Source organism: Carassius auratus, unplaced genomic scaffold (assembly GCF_003368295.1).
Source record: "Carassius auratus strain Wakin unplaced genomic scaffold, ASM336829v1 scaf_tig00035191, whole genome shotgun sequence".
NCBI lineage: Eukaryota > Metazoa > Chordata > Actinopteri > Cypriniformes > Cyprinidae > Carassius > Carassius auratus.
The window spans coordinates 147,986-169,623 of NW_020526210.1; the positions used below are offsets into that span (position 1 = coordinate 147,986).

Consider the following 21,638-nt stretch of genomic DNA (forward strand, 5'->3'; position numbering starts at 1 on the left):
TGAACTGAAAGCCACGTCAAACAACAACTCTCCTATTCAAATACTTGAAAATTTCCGATAAAATCTGCTATTCACTCACAGGTAAGTGATGGAAATGTAAAGGCCTCGTTCAGTAGTTAAATATAATTAAGCAGTAACAATGTTTGTAACAGAATATAATTTCATTGGCTGTAAGTCAAAGTTTGAAGTGTGCTGTCAGTTTAGAGAAGGCAGAAACATGAAGTACTTGAACTGAAGACAGAATGAACAAAGTCCAGTGAAAATCACAAAAATGATATATGGTGTTTATTAGTGGGTTGTATGTTTGAAATATACACTTCCACCTTTTCTCTGTGCTGTCTTTCATTTAAAAATACCCTTTTGTGATACTAAAATATTGTTGTAAATCTTTATTTATTTAGTTTCTTTATTAAGTTTCTTCTTCTATCACCCAATATTATCAAGAGTCATCTAACGCATCAGACCAGGAGCAAGTTTAAGCTCAAACTGGTGTGCACCGTTTGCTCTGGTTTTCAGTTTGAACAGGTTTCCTGGAAACAGTGTGCTACAGGTCTGAGATGTGTTTTCTCTTGTTTGGTGGGTGTGTCAAAAATATCAGTCCAATCAGCAGCAACATGAATATAAACCACACTGCATTAAAGAGACAGCTCACATAATGAAATTAACATCTAAATAAATTCACAAGAGCAATTATATTGTTTGCACATTCATTTACATTAAAGGCAAAATAACTAAAGCAATAAGAGCACACATATAGATCTTTAAGTCTGTCTAAATATCTTTCAGTAACTGCAATGTCTTCTGGTCCATATCCTTTCCTTAGGAAGATGTGCTAGACTCTGATTAATGTAATATACATATACTATACATATTTATATGTATATTTTTAGGTGGAGTGACACTTTGGTAAATATAATGGTAAATATTACAAAAACATAGCACAACAAGAGTGATCAGCAATAAAGATATGCCTGAAACTCACAATAAAAATAATAAGGTCATATAGATCATAACACAGTCTCTGAGGTAAGAAGTGGATTATTCTTCACCTGAAATGTTTGCGAAGCAAATGTTGGATCACAATAATTAGGAACCACAGTTTCCACAAATCTCTTCACTTGATTGAGATGTTCTCTTTTATTCTGGACACAAGTGCAGTGACTGTAACATTAAGTGTATTTTGCAGCATTAAGCACGCATTTATACCGAACATATCAGGCTCTGAAAAATCTTTAAAAAAAATACACACAGAGAATGGCCTTCTCAGCTGCCATAGTTGCAACTCTTGAGTCATCTGAACAGTGTTCACCACACCACTGTTTCCATTTCAATATGTTGTCAGACAGGAAGCTTAGGCTTTGTGTGATTGACATTCCTCAGTTCTGTCCTAAATTCCAGTCAGAAACTCGTCACAAATGGCTCAATGGCTGCTTTGTTATAAACAGTGGTCTGTAGTTTAGTTTTTTTTAATGTTTTTAGTTGGATTTGTTTTTAAAATGCAACATCCGTACACAAACTAACATTATCAAAACTGCTCTATTCAGCAATGTAGATGATATATTTTCATTACTTATCTTTTCAGCATGGCATCCTCCAGTGGTCCACTAAATGAGGAGCTCCAGTGCTCCATCTGTCTGGATGTGTTCACTGATCCAGTCACCACTCCATGTGGACACAACTTCTGCAGAACCTGCCTGACCAAGTGCTGGACAAACACACAGACCTGCTTCTGTCCACTCTGTAAAGAAACATTCAGAAAAAGACCTGATCTCAAGATTAATACAACACTCAGAGAGGTTGTGCAACACTTTCAGGAGAAGCTCAATCTAGCATCCGAGGTGTTTTGTGACATCTGTGATGGAAGAAAGCAAAAAGCCGTGAAGTCCTGCCTTATGTGTCAAAGCTCTTACTGTGAGACTCATCTGGAGCCTCATCACAGAGTCCCAGGTCTAAAGAAACACAAACTGATCAACGCTGTGGAAAATCTGGAGGATTATATATGCCAGAAACACGAGAGACCTCTGGATCTGTTCTGCAGAGATGATCAGACGAGTGTGTGTCTGTCCTGCACTGAAGGAGACCACAGGACTCACAACATTGTTCCTATAGAAGAGGAGAGTCAGCAGAAGAAGGCAAGATATACAAACAAAACACTTTAAACACCCATGAAATACAGTTTTCTTTTCTCTGTGTTGGCATGTTGAAGAAACTGTCTTTTTTTAGGTTAAGGGTCAGTCTACACTTTTCGTTTCATTGGTAGAGTGATAAAGCAGAAACACAAGCTCCAGTGAAGTTGTTTTGGACTTCACTGCGTTCCAAAGTTGAAGTCTGGTGAACTCTGAATTAGTATCACGTGAAACTGTGTGATCAACAGAAGATCGATATGTCAAGGGAAGACCTCGTTGATCAATTAAAAGAATATCTGTTTAAAACTGCAGTTCAGCAGGAAAGTGGAGTAGATTGTATATATTTAGAATTTGGATTTATTATTTGTTATATGCAGGGCTGGAAGGATAACTAATGCCCCGTTTCCACCGAAGTTACCCGGAACATTTGTACCAGGAACTTTTTTCCAAGGGACTCCCCACATCCCCACCCCCCAGACCTGTGGCTTTTTGCGTTTCCACCGTGGTCTAACGTACCGGAAAGATAAGCCAAATAGACTGGTGACGTAGGTCTGTGCGCGTTTCTCAATACAAAGTATGCTGATTTTGGACATGCATCCTCGGTAGTTCAGACGTTGTGCATTTGACATCGGGAGTGTGATGTATGTGACGACGCAAATCCGGTAAATCTGCAAACAGCAGCATACTTGATAACATCAGTCAGCTCGCCTTGGCTACTGCAATCTTCCTCACTGTACATTTACTATAAAATGAAATAGGTTATCAAATACCACTGCCTCCTTTCGTTTTCATTTGAACATAATAATAGCCGCAGAAATTTACTTAGTTCAGGGAAATGTGTATATATACAGCCATTACAATGAAACTAAATATTATATCAGTTTGCCTTTTTTATTTTAATTTTAACCTATAGATAAATTGAAAACAGACCAAAGATTATCTGTTAGATTTACCCAAAACAATGTTATTTTATGTTTAACCACTAAAGAGACATTAGAGCCAGCGGCACATATCAGAAGGACAAGCCATGGTGAGGCTGCTCTCGGAGGGTACATGATCACTGAGCTCTCGCTGATCGGGTGGAGCTCACGTCTCGGAAATCAGCCAAACACATTTTAAAATAGGCGCTGTCTTTATGAATAAACCAAAGATATGAGTTTTAAACAACTACATTCTCACCTGAAATACTTTTAAAATTACATTTCATGACATAATAACAGTAATATTTAGAAAATGATCAGAATAAATGGTGGTTGAAATCACAATGCTGCATGAACTCAACCAAGTCCCGGCCCTGAAAGTTCTGGAACTTAGAAAAAGTACTACCTCGCCATCAGGGACTTTCTGAGGGGCATCTTTTTACCCAGAACTTTATTTAGTCCCTGGTTCCTGCGGTGGAAACACACCGAATACCAGCCCAAAGTCCCTAGTTCCTGGGTAAAGTTCCTGCGCTGGAAACGCGGCTTTACAAACTAGACAGTTACTGATTACAGATTACTTTATGACAACTGTGATTAGTAATTCAATTCAATAATGTGATGGTTACTCATTTTAGGTAATGTATACTTTTCAAATTAGGGTTAGTTTTAAACTTACCATTAAACATACAATATTTATATGGAGTTAATTGGTATTAACAAAAGTTTGGAGCAGGGGTATGCCCCAAACAATCATCTGACTTCTAAAAACCTCCATATATACCGGGCGACATCACACCGCACTGGTAATCTCGTTCTCTCGATGGACAGATGGACTCGCCTGGTCTGGACGGCGCTCTGTTTGATTCAATATCACTGGCGAAACTCAAGTATCACCTCTCATCATCCCGATCGCAGTGTCTTTCCGAGCAGTCGCGTTAGGTCGCGCACATTCTGGGCCACGAGCGTCTACTCCCAGGCCCATCTCGGGAGGATTCTGAGCTGTTCCCGGTCTCCACCCTCTCCGTCAGTGGGTTCCGCTGGCCGAGATCACCATCATTGTTTACGTGGTGGACTCAGAAACTGAATTCTTGCTCCCCTCGTGAGCCGCTTCTCTCAAGCTTCCTCAGCGCTCTCATTGCACATCTTTTAGAATCGGACAACTGAACCATGGGTCGCCTTCAACACGCTCTTAAATCCAAGGTATCCAATTCAATCATGCAGATAATAAACAGTTCTTTCAACTATATTCAGTATCAATAAAACTTCTGTCATGACAAACTTTGAGCCCTCAGCACTTCCGGCAACTCCTAGGGAGTCACTCTCGGTCACACGTGACATCACAAGAATTCTCCTCCACAGCATCAAACCGCAGCACTCCTTAGCGGCAGGCAAGACGTAATTCCACCTGCATTGGCTCAACTTGATCTCTCTTCTCTATGCTCACAGTTTGCTCAATAAACTCCACTCACAAACATCCTTTCATCCCAACATAATTCCTATACCCTTAATTTCAGCTGATTACAGCAAATACGCGCTCACAGCACTAAGACACGCAGGGTGGTTAAATTGAATATTGTAAATTGTTCCCCCTTGACTTGTGTACGGATTGATTTACATATTAACTTTTGTTTGCCATGAAATATAGCCACATATGCTGGTATGGCTTAATAAGTAAATAAACAAACAATCAGCAATACGGCTCTGTGTTTTCTAATAATTCTCTATAGCTACTTCTAAATTCCAGATGCCCATTCACTGTTCCTCAATCCATTTAAACTAAAGGAGTGACACGCCTTGGGTATTCTCTAGTCTTTGCTCATGCAGACCAGCCGGTCTCCCTTCAACCTCCAAGGCAGTGCCTCATGCGGACGAGCTCGCAGCTAACAACAGCCCACCACGGCAGCGCCTCAGGTAGACCATTATATAGCTACAACAGCATAACCATGGCATCACCTGAAGTGGACGATCATACAGCTACAACAGCACCACTACGGAGTCACCTCAGGCAGACCATCATACAGCTACAACAGCACCACCACAGCATCACCTCAGGTGGATGATCATTCAGGTACAACAGCACCACCACGGCATCACCTCAGGTGGATCATCATTCAGCTACAACAGCACCACCATGGAAGCACCTGAAGTGGACGATCATAAAGCTACAACAAGCAATACCATGGCAGCGCCTCAGGTGGACCATCATACAGCTACAACAGCACCACCACGGCAGTGCCTCAAGTGGACCATCATACAGCTACAACAGCACCACCACGGCAGTGCCTCAAGTGGACCATCATACAGCTACAACAGCACCACCACAGCAGTGCTTCAGGGGGACCATCATTCAGGTAACAACAGCACCACCACGGCAGCACCTGAAGTGGACGATCATAGAGCTACAACAGCACCATCACGGCATCATCAATCAATCAATCACCTTTGTTTATATAGTGCTTTAAACAAAATACATTGCGTCAAAGCACTGAACAACATTCATTTGGAAAACAGTGTCTCAATAATGCAAAATTATGCAGTTCATCATTGAATTCAGTGATGTCATCTCTGTTCAGTTTAAATAGTGTCTGTTTTTATTTGCAATCAAGTCAATGATATCGCTGTAGATGAAGTGACCCCAACTAAGCAAGCCAGAGGCGTCAGCGGCAAGGAGCCGAAACTCCATCGGTGACAGAATGGAGAAAAAAACCTTGGTAGAAACCAGGCTCAGTTGGGGGGACAGTTCTCCTCTGACCAGACGAAACCATTAGTTCAATTCCAATCATCATCTCAGGTGGATGATCATACAGCTACAACAGCACCACCACGGCAGCACCTGAAGTGGACGATCATACAGCTACAACAGCACCACCACCACAGCAGTGCCTCAGTTGGAGGATCATACAGCTCCCTCCCTTCCTACATCTTGCAACACCCCACTCACAAACATCCTTTCATCCCAACATCCCTTCTTCCACCCTTCCTTCAGCCTATTCTACCCTCTCTTTACCTCTCAATTGCACTCTCTCCCTACCTTCCCCTACCTCCTTCCCCCTCCTATATACTCTCATCCTCAACCCCCCCCCCCCTACTCAAAGACATCCTTTCATCCCAACATCCTTTCTTCCACCATTCTTCAGCCATTGTCAGGGCTGTCTCTCGTCTTCACGCCTGCGCATTCTGTGACGGAGCCATGCGAGAAACTCCTTGTAACGATACAAACTCCATACTTATCGGGAAGAAGGAGGCGGGAACCGGCGCACAATCAAAACATAATTTTAATATTCAAAATAAACAAAACACAAATAAAAAGCAAACATAAAATAATATCCCAGGCCTGGTCCTCTCTCGTCCTTCACTATAGTCGTTCCAGTTTTATATCCTTCCATCTCCTACGTGGGACTCGATAAAGGCGGTGGGGTGCAGGTGCAGCTCATCTCCAATCACTACACCTGGCCTCACTCCTCGTTCCCACGAGGGGAGTAGGACAGACGAGGCGAGAGAAAAGGAGATGGAAGGAGGAACGACAGGGAAGAGAGAGGGGAGAGAGAAAAAAAAAAAAACTGCTGCTCGGCCCTCCACCGGCTGGGTGATCTCCTCCGCGGTACCCGGCGGTGGCAGCGAGCTCGCCCGTCCCCGGCAACTCGCTCCAGCCCACCGCCTCGAGCGTCCCTGGCGGCACATACTTCGCCTGCTCGAGGGCACCGCGGATTCACCACAGCAGCGAGGGATCTTCAGCAGCGCGTCTCTCCTTCTCCCGGGCTTCGGAACCACTGTAATAATACAAACTCCATACTCATCGGGAAGAAGGAGGCGGGAACCGGCGCACAATCAAAAATCACTTTAATATTCAAAAATAAACAAAACAGCGCGTCAGCCCCTCACGGCGACTGACGCGCACAAATAAAAGCCAAAACATAAAATAATGTCCCAGGCCTGGTCCTCTCTCGTCCTTCACTATAGTCGGTTTTATATCCTTCCATCTCCTACGTGGGACTCGATACCCGGCGGTGGCACTGGACGGCCCTCGGCGGACGGCACGACACTCCTCCGCCGCCCGGTGGACGGCGACGGCTCCTCCGATTTTGGGCAGCGGCAGGAGTCCCCCGTTCCCTGCCCCTCCGGATTCCATCACGGAGGCGGCAGGCTCCGGCCCCCTGGCGAACGGCGCCGACTCCTCCGCTCCCTCACGGACGGCAGCCGCCCCTCCATATCGTGGGCGGCCGGCAGCGAGCTCGCCCGTCCCCGGCAACTCGCTCCAGCCCACCGCCTCGAGCGTCCCTGGCGGCACATACTTCGCCTGCTCGAGGGCACCGCGGATTCACCACAGCAGCGAGGGATCTTCAGCAGCGCGTCCCTCCTTCTCCCGGGCTTCGGAACCACTGTAATAATACAAACTCCATACTCATCGGGAAGAAGGAGGCGGGAACCGGCGCACAATCAAAAATCACTTTAATATTCAAAAATAAACAAAACAGCGCGTCAGCCCCTCACGGCGACTGACGCGCACAAATAAAAGCCAAAACATAAAATAATGTCCCAGGCCTGGTCCTCTCTCGTCCTTCACTATAGTCGGTTTTATATCCTTCCATCTCCTACGTGGGACTCGATACTGGCGGTGGGGCGCAGGTGCAGCTCATCTCCAATCACTACACCTGGCCTCACTCCTCGTTCCCACGCCTCTCGGCACCGCCCCACTCGCCACACTCCTGCTCTCATAACCCTACGTCACCAGCAGACTGACTTGCAAAGCACCTCTGGACTCCTATCAAGAACCTGACATAGTTGACAGGCCACTAGCAGAAGAGGCTGAATTAAATCAACTTATCTTCTCTCCATGACACTCTCATTCCAACTATTAACCATATCATCACAACCACAGAATACTCAGAATACTCATTACTCACTCAGATAGTTGCATCTTCATCGCACTTCCATAATGAGGATATCCACACTAATCTACATCTCTCATCCCGGCTTCATTCAACTGTATAGTGATGCAACACCCTAAATAGACTTCAGCAGTTAATATGGTGGCTGGTGGGTTGATTCTGATCAGCCTCCAGAATTCAGTTTCTACAATCCACAGTCAAGAGCTGTCTACACAGCATAATGAAACGTATCCCATAGTCATAACAGCCATCCTTGGGGGATTGAATAAACCGAATCTACTCATCCACTCAGACTATGCAGCAGAAGTTGAAACCATAAACAAGGGACGATTATGTTTAGCAGTTATGCAATTCATGCATAGACCCACATAATCTACTCAACAACAATTCCTCCTTCGGGCAAGTCCAACTTAAACCTACTTGTGAGGGATCAACTATTCCTACGAATAACCACTGGCTACGATTGCCCAGCTTTCTAACAAATTCATACTTCTAAAGGCTTACAAAACAAGAACCTGTGTTAACCATCGAACGCCTGAACTAATCAGCCTCTGCATCCTCTCCGTATGACCAGGCATTCTGAGCTCACTCTTAACTCAGCTCTTCCCAACTTTGGGGGTCCTGATTGTCTGGCCTAAATATATACTAGAGACAGTACCCCCACGCTAAGTCTCTCTGAGCTATCAATTCAAGATGCCCTGATCAACCTGACCATCTTCCCATTCCCTCGACCTCTTCATCCTCTTTCTACTCTTCCCAAGTTTCTTAGCTTGTTTGTGGCTTGGTCCTAGCATGTGAAATGGAGTTAATTGATATTAACAAAGTTCGGAGCAGGGGCACGCCCCAAACAATAACCTTACTTCTAAAAACCTACATATATACCGGGCGACATCACACCGCACTGCTAGTCTAGTTCTCTCGAACCCACCCTTCCATCTCTTTCTCATCCATTCAGCCAACCTTTTCCCACATTATATTTCTATCAGGTTGTATCGGGGGGTCCTCATTGTCTGGCCTAAATATATGCTAGAGACGTTACCCCCATGCTGAGATTCTCTGAGCCATCAATTCAAGATGCCCTGTTCAACCTGACCATCATCCCATTCCCTTGACCCCTTCATCCTCTTTCTAATCTTCCCCAGTTTCTTAGCTTGTTTGTGGCGTGGTCCTAGCTTGTGAAATGTATATAAAAAACAAAGAGAAAGAAAATATATTCCACTTTTTGATTTCAACATCATAAAATGCATTAAACATTACATTACAGCAGGGTTTCCCAAACGGGGCATAATGTAAGAACTGTAGAAGGTTTGTGAGTTTATAAAAGCTATAAAAGGCTGATAATTAATAAAATCATCAAAATGTAAAATAAATTATTTAAAAACTAAAAATAGAAATATTTAATTTGTTTACCTCCCTGTCAGTGTGACCATTAAATGGCATTAAATTGTAAACATGAAAATGTGTTAAATTATTACAATATTCACTTCCTCAGATACGTTTTAAGTAAATATTTCATGTCAAAGAGGTTTGGCTGACAAAAATGTTTGGAAACCCTGCATTATATGAATAAAAATGTATAAATATGAAAACAGCATGATGCCAAAAGTCTTCCAGGTTTGAAATATTTTTTGTAAAGATCTCCAGAATCAACAGTTACTGAAAATCACTACATATGATGAAGACATAGTATTTCACAGCTATAGTTGGAAACTTGTAGAATTTTGAAACAAATAATTATGCAAATTCTACATTTATATCTCCATTCAATATTGTAAATATAATCAAAGCTAAATGGTATGAAACACAACAGGATTTCTAAAGAGGAGAATTTAAAAAAATCTGTAAATGAAAAATATGTATTCCATTAAAAAGTAACTAATCTGATTATATTTCATTACGAAAGCATTCATACCCCTTCATTTGTTTCACTTTTTGTTATTTTGCTGCTACAGTATAGGTTCAACTGCTTTAAATTATTTAATTATAAAATTATATTAATTATTTTTCCCCACATCATTCTACACTGCATTCAACATAATGGCAGAAAACAGGTTTTTAACATCTTTGTAAATTTATTAAAATTTGCTCATCACCTGTAAAGTAGCATCCAAAAGTAAAGTGTGCTAGAGCCTCATGCTGTGGGACTGTTTTGCAGCGGCAGGGACTGAGGAACTCATCAGAGTAGAAGAAAAGCTCCAAAACAGCTTTTAATAAAACCCAGTCCAGAGCATTCAGAACCTCAGACTGAGCAGAAGGTTCACCTTCCAACAGGACAATGACCCTAAACATAGCAAGAGTAGCTTATAGACAACTCTTTGAATGTCCTTGTGTTGCCCAGACACAACTTGAGCTTGAACCCAATCAAATATTTCTGGAGAAACCTGTGCATCTGCCCTCTTCTAACCTGACAGAGCTTGAGAAGTGAAGAGATGAGGAGAAGAAGAGCAGATAGTTGCCAAATGATGATGTGCAAAGCTTTTCACACAGTACTCAAAAAGACTTGAGGCTGTACAGGTGCTTCAGCCAAGTACGGCTAAGTTAAGGGTGTGAATACTTGTGCAGTGTACTTATTTAAGATTTTTTATTTTTAATAAATTAACAAAGCTGTAACAATTCTGTTTTTGCTTTGTCATTATGGTGTATGGAGTGTAGATTGATGTGGGAAAAAAGTAATTTAATGCAATTAACATAAGGCTGCAACATAATAAAATATGGAAAAAAAAGTGAAACAAAAAAAATGAAATACTTTCGTAAGGCACTGTATGAGCATAATAAAATATACTCGAATTACAAATACTTAGTTTTTGGAAGTTGATTACATAAATAGTTGTGTGCTATTTTTTTTTTTAATCTTTTAAAATCTGTTTAAATCTAGTGTGGATTTACCCTGGAAACTGTCAGAAGAAGGAAAAGTAAATTCAGAGATAACAGTGTGTTTTTCTCTGTCTGTAGAATCAGCTGCTTCAGACACAGACAGACGTGCAGCAGATGATCCAGACCAGAATGAAGAAGATTCAGGAGATCCAGCTCTCAGTAGAGGAGAGGAAGGTTTGGGATCAAATTATGAAAATCATTGTTAAGCTTCATAATATTTAATGCATAATTGATGAAGGTGCTGAATTAAATTTTTTTTTTCAGGAAACACGTATGATGGCCGAGAGAGCTCAATACACTGCAAATAGAAAAAAAAAACACCTGAAAAAAAAAAAAAAAAAAAAAAAAAACACGCACTGAAAATACTCACAGCACAACCAAATAAAGAAACGCGCTCCAAATAAAATTCTTTATTTGGTTGTTTTGTGAGCATTTGCAGCACCTTGCTGTCAAACTGATGAAGATGTTTTCTTGATTTGCTGGTGCTTTTTCTATTTGCATGTGTTTTCTGAAGTTGAGCTATCTCTGCCACCGTAAACATGAGATCAGCAGATGAGAAATTACATTTTTGAGTGGCCTCTCTCCTTAAAGTTGGCTCAGGCAAAAACAAAGCATACCTGAATCCACCAAATATATTTTTAATGTGGAAGAAAGTGCTACTAATGACTTGGTAATAGTGTACTTGATTGTTTTGACTATTTAAAGACACCATAAACATGTATTAAAGCATATCATATAAAGGGAATGTTAGCATAGTTACAATAACATTTGAAATAAATTATTTAATCTATAAAAATGTGAGAAATACATTATAAATAAATGTTGTGTATATGCATTATAAATTATTCTTATATTTTAAATAATTAATAAGTGTTATTTCATATGTATAAGTATATTTAAAAGTGTATGAAAGATGGTTTCAGTTCTACTGGTAACTAAATAGATATTCTTTTCTTTTCTTTCTTTTTAAACTAAGAAAATATGTTAAAAGCACATTTTAGTTTATAATTGGTGACCCAAAATAGCACAGTTGAGTACACTAGATTATCTGAAGAAGCACTAAATAATATTTTAGCATAAAAAGTACAAAATTAGTGTGTTAAAATAGATAACTTTAACTACATTATAGAAGTGTAGTAAGTACAAAGTACAAAAAATATTTTACTGCACTGTTTTCGCCTGGGGTTATGAAGCAGAAGTTGTGATTGTCTTTTCTTCTCTATTGTGATGTACATCTGAATGAAACTAACTTCTAATTGATCTCATCGATCAGAGAAACACAGAGAAAGAGAAATCGTCCAGTGTTAAGCTCTTCACTGATCTGATCCGCTCCATTGAGAGGTGTCAGTCTGAGCTGCTGAAGATGATGGAGGAACAGCAGAAAGCAGCAGAGAAACAGGCTGAAGATCTCATTAAAGAGCTGCAGCAGGAAATCACTGATCTGAAGAAGAGAAACACTGAGCTGGAGCAGATCTCACACACTGATGATCATCTGCACCTCATTCAGGTCTGTCATCATCTGTATCATCACTGAGAATGCAGAATATTATTGGTCTGATGCTCTGCTGACAAACCTGATGAGCTGCTGTCTTCAGAAACTGTATGAGAGAGAATGAAACTGTAATAAAGTGAAAGAAGAAAAATGAGTTAAGAAAGCTCCTGCATATGATCATATTTAATACTCTTCTCTCTCCTGCTGCAGATGTTCTCATCTCTGTTCAGTCGTCCACACACCAAGAACTGGACTGAGATCAGGATTGACTCTGATGTGAATGTGTATTCAGTGAATAGAGCTCTGATTCAGCTGAAGAAAACTCTAGATGGGAGAATAAAAAAGATTGGTCAAACTGGTATGTGAATATCAAATACAGTGAACAGATTTATTATGTGAAGATCTATCCAAACTTAAACTAAAGCAATATGATGTATTAACAAACCTGTACAAACTGCACTCACAGGAATTATATCAGTGACACAAACCATAAGCAGAAATCTGACTAAAATTACTGATGCTAAATGTTAACATGAAATATTATCATAATTAATCGTTATATTGTCAACTGTATCCACAGGGTTGAAGTGTGTTCAGAAGTTTGCAGGTACAGTGTGACTGAAACTATTTTCTTCAGTACATTTTATAATCTTAATATGAAAATATTTGATCTGAAGTTGATTGATAATGTCTGATCTCTCATCTAGTGGATGTGACTCTGGATCCTGATACAGCGCATCCATATCTCATCCTGTCTGATGATGGAAAACAAGTCAGTCGTGGAGACATTGAGCAGGACGTCCCAGAAAACCCAAAGAGATTTGATAATGCTGTTTCTGTTCTGGCAAAGCAGGCATTCAGTTCAGGCAGATTTTACTATGAGGTGCAGGTGAAGGGGAAGACTGCGTGGACTTTAGGAGTGGCCAGAGAATCCATTAACAGAAAGGGGAAGATCACACTGTCTCCAGAGAATGGATTCTGGACTCTGATTCTGAGGAATAAGAATAAGTATACAGCTGTTGATAATCCACCTGTCTCTTTATCTCTGAGAAAGAAACCTGAGATTGTCGGAGTGTTTGTGGATTATGAGGAGGGTCTGGTCTCTTTTTATGATGTGGGCTCCAGATCTCATATCTACTCTTTCACTGCTCAGACTTTCACTGACAAACTCTATCCATTCTTTAGCCCAAGCGTTAATAAAGGAGGTAAAAACTCAAAACCACTGATCATCACACCTGTTAACAAATAAATTATCACTCTTTTTCTTTTAAATTAAATGTTTCTAAATACTATTCACAAAAAATGTAAGTTGTCTCAGCTACAGACTGGACCATGAAAACCCGAAATGGGACTTTGATTTTCACAAATGAAAGCCCATGTCAATAAATAAATAAAAATGTTCAACCTGGTGTGCAGATTACAATTTTTGTATTTATTTTAATTTTGTCATAATATACAACTTCATACAAGGGTACATTTCATCAGTTTTAATTTGTCATGTTTTGTATGAGTTACTGCAAAATATATATAAATAATTGCAAATAATCCCAGAGTCTGACATGAAGAAGCTTCTCTCCTCGTTAGAGAGGACTAATGAAGCAGCGCTGAAGGTTTCAGAGGACAGTCTGTAAGTGAGACAGGATCGATCTCTTCTGACACAGAATGGCACTCATCATCATGATTCAGAGCCAGATATTATATATTTGATATTCACAGAAGATGAGCTTGTGTCCAGCAGAGGACAGCGTTTACAAGACATTCACTGCATCAAGCCTCTGGACGCTGAGAAATGAGAGCCGCCTGTGCTCAGATGACAAAGAAACTAAAAATATTAATGCAACAGATTAACACAGTTCATCATACATTCAGAAACAGCTTGTGTCTATTAGTTTATGACTGATGATTATATGAGAATACAAACTTATTAATGAATTAATACTTGCCATTGTTGATAAAGTAAAATATTGCCCTGAAATATCAAACATCTGCCAACAGAAAAAGAGAGACTGGAAAAGCAATGAATTAATTAAATGCACATTTTTCTGTGCATACTGAAAATATACATACTGTGTGCAGAAATAATAACATGGAAGTATTAATGAAATACTGCGTCTCACAATACAATGCTCTCAAATTTACCTTCTTTTTTCAGTCTGATCAGCCGTAAACTCTGTTTGTCTCATTATCAGACATCCAGGGTTTGAATTAAAATTAGATGTACATTAGCCACATTTAACTTTAAAATTTAAAGCTGCAGTCCGTAACTTTTTTGTGTTTAAAATTAACAAAATGTAAAGCGAGTAAACCGTGAATCGATTTTCCAAACCGTGTTTTTGGCTTGTCCTGAATCTAGTGTTAATTTTGTCAGCAATAAAAATTAACCCTGTTTGTCTCCTTATCAGAAACAATGTTCAGCACTATACTGTTAAACTGTGGTTAAGAAATAGTAGACAAATAAATTAAAGTGTTAATGTTTTAAACATAATGTATGTAAAGCAGATTTCTGAGAGGAAACCTTTAACTGAGTCCAGTTTGGAGGATTCAGGTTTGTATTTCAGGATGCGGTTGTATAAAATCAGTCCAGATTTTCCACACACATCGAACACAAACACTGATCCATGGATCCACTCACTGCATGTGAACGAGAGAGAAGAGTGTGTGTCCACATCAACAGATGGACTTTCACATGAAGAGCAGAAACTCCAGGAGTTTGAGTCTAAAAAACAGACATCTAGAAAACACAGCACTCCGCAGAAAGACCAATGTCTTGATTTCACCATTTTAATTCGTCTATATTGACACCTTCAGTTTTTATTTAATGAGACTTTATAGTCACATGACTCAGAATATGCTAATTGCTCTGCGTGTCTGTCACAAGAGGAAGTACATTCTTAGAGAGATTCTGATTGGATGAAAATCTGTGAAGCGCAGGATGATGTCATAAGTGTTTTCAGTCATAAAGACTGATGAAAATGAAACAATGAAATGAAATGAGACATATGACTGAAGTCTTAAATATTGGCCAAATATGAAATATCTGACAATATCAATTCAAAAGTAAATATTTTCCAAAATGTCAAATATCTGCAAATACAGATTTAAATATTTACTGATGCATTAAATATCTGCCAATATCTAAATAAATAAATACATACATACATTTAAAAAGTTGCCCAATGTATTAAATATGTGCTAATACAGATTATATAAAGATATAAGATATATAAAGGCCTGTAATAGTAAATGTCTACCCATTAATCAACAACCAACATGACGATATATTGTTGTAAGCTCCACACACTTTACCCAAGGAAGGTCTCCAGTGATGGCTGAAGGTTTCTTGCGTGTTTGGTCTTTTCAGCGTGCAAAGTTATTCAATTTAAGTTCAGTTGTAATCTGACTCCATTATTTTGTAATCTGAGTTAGAATTCCAATTATTATTGATCACTCATAGAGTAATTTATCTAAACATTGGATTTTATTCTGTTCTACTCTGTAATTATTGACTCTAGTAACAGACTAAAGTTCAGTTGAGATGGAGCAGAGGGAACAACAACTGTATCTTTAGAGATCCGGCTAACACTTGGTATTAGATCAAGTGTACTTCGATTGTAAGGGCTTATAGGGAATTACTGTTTAGGTCAACTGGATGTTGTTCGACCAACCTAAATAGGGTGAGCCTAACCTCTGTTTATTGTAATATTACTCTAGCTAAGTGTACATGGGAAACCATGGCATGACCAAACCAAAACTACTATCAGGGAAAGTAATGTTGGTCGGCTTATATCAATAGTAGTGGTCATAAGCTCTGACTAGAAATAATGTTACTTTATTCAAGTGTGTACAAATCTATGGGGGGTAATTAAAAGTACTTTTAGAATGAGCACGCATGTGTCCGTCTAAAGTATTAGTCAATTACCTTTTCCTAATAACCAAGACTGAAGAGAATGTGACCATTTGATACGCTAACAGCTGAAGCGATATCATGAGCGCCCAAATGAATGAGTGTGTTACAATAATATTAAAAAGTGAATAAATGAGGTGAAAGTGACGTGGCATACAGCCAAGTATTGTGACCCATACTCGGAATTCGTGCTCTGCATTTAACACACACACACACACACTGTGAACACACACACAGTGAACACACACACAGCAGTGAACACACACACGGAGCAGTGGGCAGCCATTTATACCACGGCGGCCGAGGAGCAGTTGGGTGTTCAGTTTCTTGCTAAATGGCATCTCAGTCGTGGTATTGAAGGTATAGGAGAGCACTGTACATTCACTCCACAGCCCGAGACTCAAACTCTGAAACCTTTGGATTACAACTCCCACTCTCTAACCATACGAGACTCTCTAACCCGACTATCTAGCCATGACTTCCCCTAATGAATAGAATAATCAGATGTTTAGATAAATTACTCTATAGATGATCAATAATAATTTGCATTCTAACTCTAATCTAACTCATAATAAAATTATAAGATTACAATTGAATTGAAATTGAATTACTTTGTGCACTGAAAAGACCGAACACACAAGAAACCTTCAGCCATCACTGGATACCTTCGTTGGTTCAAGTGGTGACCGGTGTCGTGATCTCCTAAACAAGTGTGTGTTGTGTTTTTAGCTCAATATGGATTTTCACTGAACAAGAGTTTTGATCTTCTCCTTCTCTTTCACCAGCTGCTGTGGTAAGTCAATTCTTATATGCCTTTTAGAAATATTAAAGGACAGACGCATCCAATGAACACACATTTGTAGAAGAAGTCTAGATACTCATACTGCTAGACCGGAGCCGATGGGAATGAAATCATTCAGCAGGGACGTGATAGCAGCAACCTTGACGAGGAATGAAATGCCCTGTTCTGAAACATAAATATTTCTTTGTTTGCCAAAGCAACAAGAGAAAAAATAAATAAATAAACATAAATTGGAAAACCAGCATCCAAATTATTGTCTGGTGCTTAACAGAGTCACACCTTATATCAAGCAAATGGCTACTGGACCTTCATATAGTCTTTAAACAGACGATATTAAACAAACCTTTGAGACCTAAAAACAGTGATTGTGCATTGAATCAGCCCTGAGCTTGCCCGGCTCCTCAACATCTTTTCATATTCAAATAAACTGATATGAGAACGCAATTTGTGACAACTTAGACATTATTGTAGATGTAAAATTCCTGAGTTGTGATTTGACCATGTACTCAAAAAGTGCTTGCAGTCACTGGATGTTGACAACTTCAGATTCTCTCATTGGCTTTAAGAAGGAATAGTCTTTATACATACAATTATAATATATGCTATTTTAATATAACTATATTATAAATCAAATTATAATGTACATTATATTATAATCGCCAAGCATGGCATTACATGGAGAAATGTGATTTGCTAAACCTTACAGTTAAATTCCATTGGTCTGCTACCCAGTGCCCAAAAGTGAGGAGGTGTGTTTTCATTTCAACAGTGTGGCACAAGAAATAGTGAACCAATTCATCCTTCACTGAGAAGCACCAACTAACAACTTCATCTGTAACATCACATCTGTAAAACCTACTTTCCTTTGTTTGAAACATGACTGTATTTACACAAAAACACGGTTTAATGAAGCCACACAACACAATTTGATCTTTTAAAATCACTTGAAAAAACAAAGAAAGGGAGGTGTAAAAAACTAAAGATCAGACCAAAAATACCAGAAGTCTTTATGTTCCACAGAGATCTGCATGTGTGAACAACACCATAAAACAAAAATTGTCAAACAGACAAAGCTGAAACAGGTGAACACATTTCTGCCCACAGATCTGACTGTAATGAGAGCAGCTGCAACTAAAGCCATGGACACAGGTCCAATGCAGTTCATGATGACATGGGTGATAAAAACACCAATTCATCTAGAAAATGTCCCCAGCAGAACTGTTAATGTTCATGACACAGCAGACTGTTACAGGTGTTACACACTCAAGATTGTACTGAAACAGTAGAAGTAATTCAGATCTGACCAACAGAACTCAGTTTCATCTGACATCTGGAGTTAAAACGACAATACATGAGGATGAATGTAGTTCAAATAATTACACATGCCTGAACATGAAACTGATGAAAAGTTCAAAATTAACTGTGCTTCTCTCTGTATTTGTTTCTGTCTCAGGTTGACCACTGTAGTTCTTTGGAGGAAGGCGTCTGGTCTCAAATAAATGCTTACATGGGATCACTCAACCATATGTAACTTAAAAGACAGTTAACACCACATGTACCACTAGCAGTTGCTGACATGAATTCATCAGGTTTCTCTTTTGTTTCATTGTTCTTATGTTAACTTAGGATTTTCTATCTCACTCCATGGGTGATAACATTAAGTTGAACAGAATTCAGTCATTGAATGGACACTAAGATGCTTTTCAGATGTCCCACACAAATCAGTGTGTAAGCAAGGATAAAACCTTTACCTGAAGTCTGTCCAGATAACCGCACTGCTGAAGGTGCGAGGATTCATTAAGTTGAGTCAGACTACAGTATTGTCCTAGAGAAGGTGCCACAAGAAGCAGAGGTTTCTCCATAAAGGCTCAGACTGACTCTCTAAGATGTGCTCACATGCTGAGCTCAAACACACGTAGAAACCCTGGATACATTCATCCACTCAGTCAACAACACTCAGATTATTTTGGCCTTTTGTTTACAAAAAATGATCATGACAATGATAAATGTCTATGTAAACTAAACAAATTTGCTTTCAAGATCCACCGTTCATCAAGCAATTCATGAAAAGGCTCAAGATTAACTGTTTTCTCTCTGTCTGTTTCAGTTTCAGACTGATTGCTGTCATCTCTGGGGGACAAACTCCACAGGGACGTCTGGTCCCACCTACACTACACTTGCACACACAACAAGGAGATGGGTGTGAAGATACAAGGGGTCATTCACATAGCACTGCACAAGTAATTACATGACCTCGCAGTGTAGCACTGGAACTAAATTATACAACACAGATTACATTAGGCTAGACATCACTCATCTCCTTTACACAAATATTCACACAAACATACAGAACACACTCATTATTACAACTGCACAATATACTTACATGGTATTGAACATTAGGACACCCAGGTCTAATGTACTTACATCATTCAAATCTATAACGCATTATTGACTTACATATAGGTCAAAATAAATTATTTTTTATAATTTTATTTTAATTACGGCAAACAGTTTTATGGACTAACTGTATGTAAACATTGTAATGTGAATAGAACTTGCATGGCTACAGTCTCACATCAATTAATTCAAAATTATCTTTACAAATTGTAAAATGAGACCTATATTCATCAACGCAACTGGTCTCTTAAGCCAAAAATTTATCATGCCCAATCATCAACATTGTGGGGGAACACTAGTTTACAACATATGTCTAATGAGCATTCAGACTTAATCAAATCAAAATAAAGAATATCTGATCATTTCCAATCAAACTTACATTATCAAGTGTGACTGGTCTGCACATCAGAAGCACAGAGGATGACTGAAATAGCTGAACTACAGATTTTAAATCTCTCTTTCTTTTCATTTCATTCTCTGTTTGACCTAGCTGAAACCTTAGATCTGCATTAATGCTTTTTTTATATAATTAAAACAATATTGTTTTATAACAATAATGTTTATTATTCATTTGTGTATTTTTATGTTTAATTTAGGGCCGGGACTTTAACGCGAATTGAGGTTAATTAATTACACAAAAAATAACGCGTTAACTAAGATTAATTAATTACAGAAAAAAAAATTCCCGCATTTTTAATAATTTATTTTTGCACCGCGGAACGTTTCTCACTGGATTTGTTTCGGCAGACCGATTATACTGAAGCACCAACTAGCGTTCGCATATCACCGCAGCACATGATCGAACCTCAAGTATCACCTCAACGCAAAACATATAGCAGCTAGCGTGGACTTTACACTTTATGTTGAACTATGTATTATTTTGTTGGTGCAACAGTTTATGTTGAACTCTTTATTGTTTTGGCCAAGGTTATTGAGAGCTGGAATTAGTATGGTGTGGCCTCTGAAGCAACAGAGAGATGTTTTCTAATAGTAATGGTTTCCAATGTTCTGAATGTAATTGACAGTATTGTGTTTTACTTAAAAAAACACTTTACAGAAGGTTCCAGCACCTATAAGCTTCCTGAATTTCTGAAATGTACTATTTCTAAATTGTTTCTAAATATGCTATTGCTACACTTCATGGCAAAAATTGCACTGGTCTGCTAGACTTGGTTGAACAAAAATAAACAATATTTTGTTGCTTAAGCTTATGTATTCAGTCATTATTCAATGGTATACTATAAATCCATGTGAAAAAAAAAATACTTCTCACTGTTCTCAGGTCAAATATTTATCTGCGATTAAAATGCGATTCATTTCGATTAATTATTTACAAAGCCTCTAATTAATTAGATTAATTTTTTTAATCGAGTCCCAGCCCTAGTTTAATGTTACATATTTGAATTATGCACACTAGTGCTAAATATAACAGTAATATTGATTTTGATACTTCCGTTTCATTCATCAAGACCAAATACTTTTTGGTCTAACAATTTGGCTATCAAATGAGAACAGTTTACTGAATAGTTGACTCTGAATAATGGAGAACTTATTTACCACTCAGACTTTAAACATGATTGTTCCTTTGTGTTTTTTGTGTGTGTGTGTGTGTGTTGTTCGTTTGTTTGTTTTTTTATAACCCTTTTCTCATCCCACAACATCTCTACAGTCATCAGTGTTATTGCATGGTCATTCAGAAGTTGTTTAGATGTCGTGCACACACAGGAGCATCATCAGTGAAATTATTCCTTCACCTATGGAGATCTGACAAACCCTACAAGTCACACCTTCCACCTGAAGGTGACAGACAAACATCCTGAGGAGGACGACACTGGACACAGTTTTCCCAGAATAGAATAGAAGGACACTTTCAACTCATGCTTGATCAACTCAAGGGACCTGATAAGTCTGTAAGCAGAAGAAAAAAAAATCTAGGGAGGGGGGCCTACCGTAACACTGAGGCATCTGGATATCTTAAAGTGGCCCTGGTTATTGCTATTAATATTTTTTTTCTAAAATAAGGTACATGTAATATAAAAGTACATATGATGATGTTTCTCACGCACAGTCACCGTCCAAATTTGTTCACTTCATTCCGTTCACTTCTTTCTGATTAGTACACTAAACTCCCATAGCACTTTGCACTGTTACACAAGCAGCAGGAATGAATTAGACACTGTTTTATATTTATGATCATGGACGGAGCTACATTATGACATCACTGTAACTGA

The 21,638-nt window shown here is 39.0% G+C and overlaps 1 protein-coding gene across 1 annotated transcript; it reads left to right on the forward strand.

Annotated features, from left to right (window-relative positions):
- LOC113081887 (E3 ubiquitin-protein ligase TRIM39-like) lies at positions 1 to 13,653 on the forward strand. Its single transcript, XM_026253785.1, has 7 exons — positions 1 to 81; positions 1,583 to 2,132; positions 10,888 to 10,983; positions 12,083 to 12,316; positions 12,512 to 12,659; positions 12,882 to 12,908; positions 13,009 to 13,653. The coding sequence occupies exons 2-7, from the start codon at positions 1,584 to 1,586 to the stop codon at positions 13,548 to 13,550; spliced, it is 1,596 nt and encodes a 531-aa protein (XP_026109570.1). The 5' UTR covers positions 1 to 81; position 1,583; the 3' UTR covers positions 13,551 to 13,653.
- Positions 13,654 to 21,638: the final 7,985 nt, after the last annotated feature.

Bases quoted from the DNA above. Each gene is read 5' to 3' on its own strand.
- LOC113081887 (XM_026253785.1), top strand. From the start codon at position 1,584: ATGGCATCCTCCAGTGGTCCACTAAATGAGGAGCTCCAGTGCTCCATC. The intron at 2,133-10,887 runs GCAAGATATACA...CTCTGTCTGTAG, and splicing joins AGGAGAGTCAGCAGAAGAAG to AATCAGCTGCTTCAGACACA. The intron at 12,317-12,511 runs GTCTGTCATCAT...CTCCTGCTGCAG, and splicing joins ATCATCTGCACCTCATTCAG to ATGTTCTCATCTCTGTTCAG.